Source organism: Oncorhynchus nerka, linkage group LG18 (assembly GCF_034236695.1).
Source record: "Oncorhynchus nerka isolate Pitt River linkage group LG18, Oner_Uvic_2.0, whole genome shotgun sequence".
Taxonomy (NCBI): domain Eukaryota; kingdom Metazoa; phylum Chordata; class Actinopteri; order Salmoniformes; family Salmonidae; genus Oncorhynchus; species Oncorhynchus nerka.
The window spans coordinates 15193672-15198939 of NC_088413.1; the positions used below are offsets into that span (position 1 = coordinate 15193672).

General features: G+C 38.6%; 1 protein-coding gene across 3 annotated transcripts in view; it reads right to left on the minus strand.

Annotated features, from left to right (window-relative positions):
* Positions 1-623: 623 nt before the first annotated feature.
* Positions 624-5268, minus strand: part of pcdh10a (protocadherin 10a) — a 50980-nt gene continuing 46335 nt past the window's right edge. For all 3 annotated transcript variants that reach the window (XM_065003559.1, XM_065003558.1, XM_065003557.1), the window contains exon 5: positions 624-2325. In XM_065003559.1, coding sequence (XP_064859631.1) covers positions 2272-2325 — 54 coding nt within the window. In that variant the 3' untranslated portion in view covers positions 624-2271. The remainder of the gene's footprint in view (positions 2326-5268) is intronic.

A 5268-nucleotide genomic window follows, 5' to 3' on the forward strand; every position in this document is an offset into this window, starting at 1 on the left:
ATAGAGGATCTGTTTCCCTTATGAACGTATTCATAACACCATATAGCAGCAAAGCGTCAGTGTTAGGAAGGCAGTTTCATAACACCATATAGAGGATCTGTTTCCCTTATGAACGTGTTCATAACACCATATAGAAGATATGTTTCCCTTATGAACGTATTCATAACACCATATAGAGGATATGTTTCCCTTATGAACGTATTCATAACACCATATAGAAGATATGTTTCCCTTATGAACGTGTTCATAACACCATATAGAGGATATTATGTTTCCCTTATGAACGTATTCATAACACCATATAGAGGATATGTTTCCCTTATGAACGTGTTCATAACACCATATAGAAGATCTGTTTCCCTTATGAACGTGTTCATAACACCATATAGAAGATCTGTTTCCCTTATGAACGTGTTCATAACAACATATAGAAGATCTGTTTCCCTTATGAACGTATTCATAACAACATATAGAAGTGAAGCGTCAGTGTTAGGAAGGCAGTTTCATAACGCCTTTCGACTGCATCCAAAAGGTTCTAGTAATATAATTATAATGCATTATAACTATTCAGAAGTCGAGCGTCACCAACAATGAGGATATAAAAACATCAGCCTTAACCTTGGTTGGAGTGAAGGGGCGGAGTCTTTGCATCGTGAAGCCACGCCCTCTATGTTTAATGAATACAAGTTCTTGTTTTTAGCACTTGGTATCAGTTGGTATTGACAGTACTGCATGGTGGATAAGAAACTAACCAATGGTTACACAGTTTCAGAAAAGTATATCTTATATATAGACATGTATATATATATGTATATAGAGAGAGAGAGAGATGTATATTCATTTATAGGCTAAGCTTTAAAATAGCACAGGAAACACTTTGCACACATGATATAAACCACAACATTTCTCTGGTTTGTGAAGCTCCTCTCAGACCAATGTTATGGAGGGAGGTCACCCAAAGAAGCAGGAACTCAACTAGCCGTGTTGTAGGCCATTTGTGTTGTAGTTGTTCTTTACTATAAAGTCAGAATACTGGAGATTCAGAACACTTGGACCGCACAGAGAAAACAACAGGAAATAAACAGAGAAGTTATAAAAACAGTCAAGTAGAGATGTTGATTTTGTATAATAGATCGCATCATTTCTGGGGTTTTCTCTCTCTCTCTCTCTCTCTCTCTCTCTCTCTCTCTCTCTCTCTCTCTCTCTCTCTCTCTCTCTCTCTCTCTCTCTCTCTCTCTGTCTCTCTCACTCTCTCTATCTCTCTCTCTCTCTGTCTGTCTCTCACTCTCTCTGTCTCTCTCACTCTCTCACACTCCATCTCTTTCCCTCCATCTCTCTATCCCCCTCTCATCTTTCATTCCTGTACAGTTGGTGTAGTGGTGACAGTAGAAACAGCTAAAGGGCTCATAGTGATGGTTGGTTGAAGTTTGTACAGAAACATTACTTTTTTGTGTAAACAGGCACACACAGATGGACTAGAGGAGGGGGGGGCGTACCCCATGGCCACGAACCCCCCTAGTCACCGACAACAAAACGTCTGATTGTGTTGTTCATCAGTCTTTCTTTGATTCCTCTTTGTCGATTGTCTATTTTTGTAATCCTTGGTTTATAAGTCCAATTGATCCTCCCTGCATCCCTTTCTTAAACACAGTCGTTTTCTTCCATCGTTCGTCCTTTGGCTTTGGGCCCGGGGTCTCAGGCCTGCTGAGATGAAATTAAGGCCAACTATGGTCCTGAAAGTTCCTTCTACACTTTTGTTCTACAGTTCCAGTTCTAGAGTTCTTCTGTTCTACAGTTCTAGATCTAGAGTTCTTCTGTTCTACAATTCTAGTTCTAGAGTTCTTCAGTTCCACATCTCCAGTTCTAGAGTTCTTCTGTTCTACAGTTCTAGATCTAGAGTTCTTCTGTTCTACAATTCTAGTTCTAGAGTTCTTCAGTTCCACAGCTCCAGTTCTAGAGTTCTTCTGTTCTACAGTTCTAGTTCTAGAGTTCTTCTTCGGTTCCACAGCTCCAGTTCCAGAGTTCTTCTGTTCTACATTTGCAGTTCTAGAGTTCTTTCTCCAGTACTTTGTCCTGCTGTCTCCCGTGGTGATGGAGATGAAAGGTTCTGTTCTAGCTGGCCAGACCCAGATAACGAAGTTTGAAAACAAGCCCATGGTCTTGTTGTCACAGATTTCTTTGTGTTTGGTTGTTTTCTCTCTCTCTCTTTCTCTTTCTCTTTCTCTTTCACTAACGTTGTCGCACTGTTGGCCAGTTCTCTATTGTGCAAATTCACGCTGTCTCTGGTAGGTCCACTCGGAACGAGCTAGCAAATCCTTTTGTGGGCTGCAAGGCAAAGAAAACACACTTGTTAGACAAATGGTGTATATCCCTTTCTCTTACTCTTTTATTCTGTACATTTTCAAATAATCATCATGGCCATTAGCACCAGGGTTTATGTCCCAAATGGCAACCTATTCCCTAAGTAGTGCACAACTTTTGACCAGGGCCTTATGTGGCCACTATAGGGACTAGGGTGCCATTTGGGATGCACCCCAGGTGTTCTACCTGTCCTTATATGGTTTGTCCAGAAAAAACTCCTGGCCCTAATTATCAACTACAACCAGGCTATAATAACTGGTTATAAACTACAACCAGACTATAATAACAGTTATAAACTATAATAACTGGTTATAAATACAAAACTATAATACTGGTTATAAACCAAGACTATAATATAGTTATAAACTAACTATAATAACTGGTTATAAACTTACCATAAACTAGTTATAAACTACAACCAGGCTATAATAACTGGTTATAAACTACAACCAGACTATAATAACTGGTTATAAACTACAACCAGACTATAATAACTGGTTATAAACTACAACCAGGCTATAATATAAATACACAGGCTATAATAAGTTATAAACTACAACCAGACTATAATAACTGGTTATAAACTACAACCAGACTATAATAACTAGTTATAAACTACAACCAGACTATAATAACTGGTTATAAACTACAACCAGACTATAATAACTGGTTATAAACTACAACCAGACTATAATAACTGGTTATAAACTAACTATAATAAGTTATAAACTACAACCAGACTATAATAACTGGTTATAAACTACAACCAGACTATAATAACTGGTTATAAATAACTATAATAAGTTATAAACTACAACCACTATAATAACTAGTTATAAACTACAACCAGACTATAATAACTGGTTATAAACTACAACCAGGCTATAATAACTGGTTATAAACTACAACCAGACTATAATAACTGGTTATAAACTACAACCAGGCTATAATAACTGGTTATAAACTACAACCAGACTATAATAACTAGTTATAAACTACAACCAGGCTATAATAACTGGTTATAAACTACAACCAGACTATAATAACTGTTTATAAACTACAACCAATGTCAGAATTTGGCTAAAGCAGAGACTATAGTTGATCTGTGATTCAAACAGCAACACTTTTTGGTAAACAGTTGAACTACAGGTGAGGGATGGTTGAACTACAGTTGAGGGATGGATGAACTACAGTTGAGGGATGGATGAACTACAGTTGAGGGATGGATGAACTACAGTTGAGGGATGGATGAACTACAGTTGAGGGATGGATGAACTACAGTTGAGGGATGGATGAACTACAGTTGAGGGATGGTTGAACTACAGTTGAGGGATGGATGAACTACAGTTGAGGGATGGATGAACTACAGTTGAGGGATGGTTGAACTACAGTTGAGGGATGGATGAACTACAGTTGAGGGGGATGGATTGAACTACAGTTGAGGGATGGTTGAACTACAGTTGAGGGATGGATGAACTACAGTTGAGGGATGGTTGAACTACAGTTGAGGGATGGTTGAACTACAGTTGAGGGATGGATTGAACTACAGTTGAGGGATGGTTGAACTACAGTTGAGGGATGGATGAACTACAGTTGAGGGATGGTTGAACTACAGTTGAGGGATGGATGAACTACAGTTGAGGGATGGTTGAACTACAGTTGAGGGATGGTATGGTTGAACTACAGTTGAGGGATGGATGAACTACAGTTGAGGGATGGTTGAACTACAGTTGATGGGATGGATTGAACTACAGTTGAGGGATGGTTGAACTACAGTTGAGGGATGGTTGAACTACAGTTGAGGGATGGTTGAACTACAGTTGAGGGATGGTTGAACTACAGTTGAGGGATGGTTGAACTACTGTTGGAACTAAAGTCATGGGGCATTTATAAGATACAGTCTTCAATAGTCAATGGCTATAGTCCGATATCATTCATTTACACGTCCAAAATGTGACGTTGGTACCAATCCCAGATTACTCAGATATGAAGCAGGCAGAAGGGAATGAAGCTGTTCTTGTAATTATCTATGCTCCGTAGCACAGCACCAAGTGGCAAGGCACAACACACACATATATTTTAAATTCATCTATCCTCGTGGGGACCTATAACTATTTTCCATTCAAAATCCTATTTCCCCTAACCCCTAAACCTAACCCTAACCTGTAACCCTATCCCCTAACCCTAAACCTAACCCTTAACCTTAACCCTAACCTTAACCCGTAACCTTAACCCAAACCTAAATCTAATTCCTAACCTTAAACCTAACCACTAACCCCGTACCCTTACCCTAACCTTAACCCGTAACCTTAACCCAAACCTAACTCCTAACCTTAAACCTAACCACTAACCCCGTACCCTTACCCTAACCGTAATTCTAACCCTAACACTTAGGTATGAATGGAAAAGAGTAGGAGAAAGCATTGACTGTGGGAGTCAGTGAGGGCCTAATTAAGAGAGCTGGAAGGGCCACCGACATGAGGAAGTTCAACAGAAAATGTATGTATTTATTTGCTCAATCTGGTTTATTCTTTTTTTTATATTTTATATTTAATTGTATTATATCACTTATCCTTGTAGAACTTAATCCTGTCAGCCCTTGGTGGGATTTCCAATTATGTACTTATTCATTTCATTATTTATCTATTAATTTCACTGATTCAGTTCACATGCATTATTGTGATTTTATTACATAATATTTGTTTTTAAAATTCAACTTTTTTACCCTCAGCTACCTTATTAATAAGTGTGTTCCTCCTGTTGAACTGTGATGGGTGACCCCTATAGACTCATATAGACCCCTATAGACCCCTATAGACCTCTATAGACACTTATAGACCCCTATAGACACATATAGACCCCTATAGACCTCTATAAACCCATATAGACCCCTATAGACCCCTATAG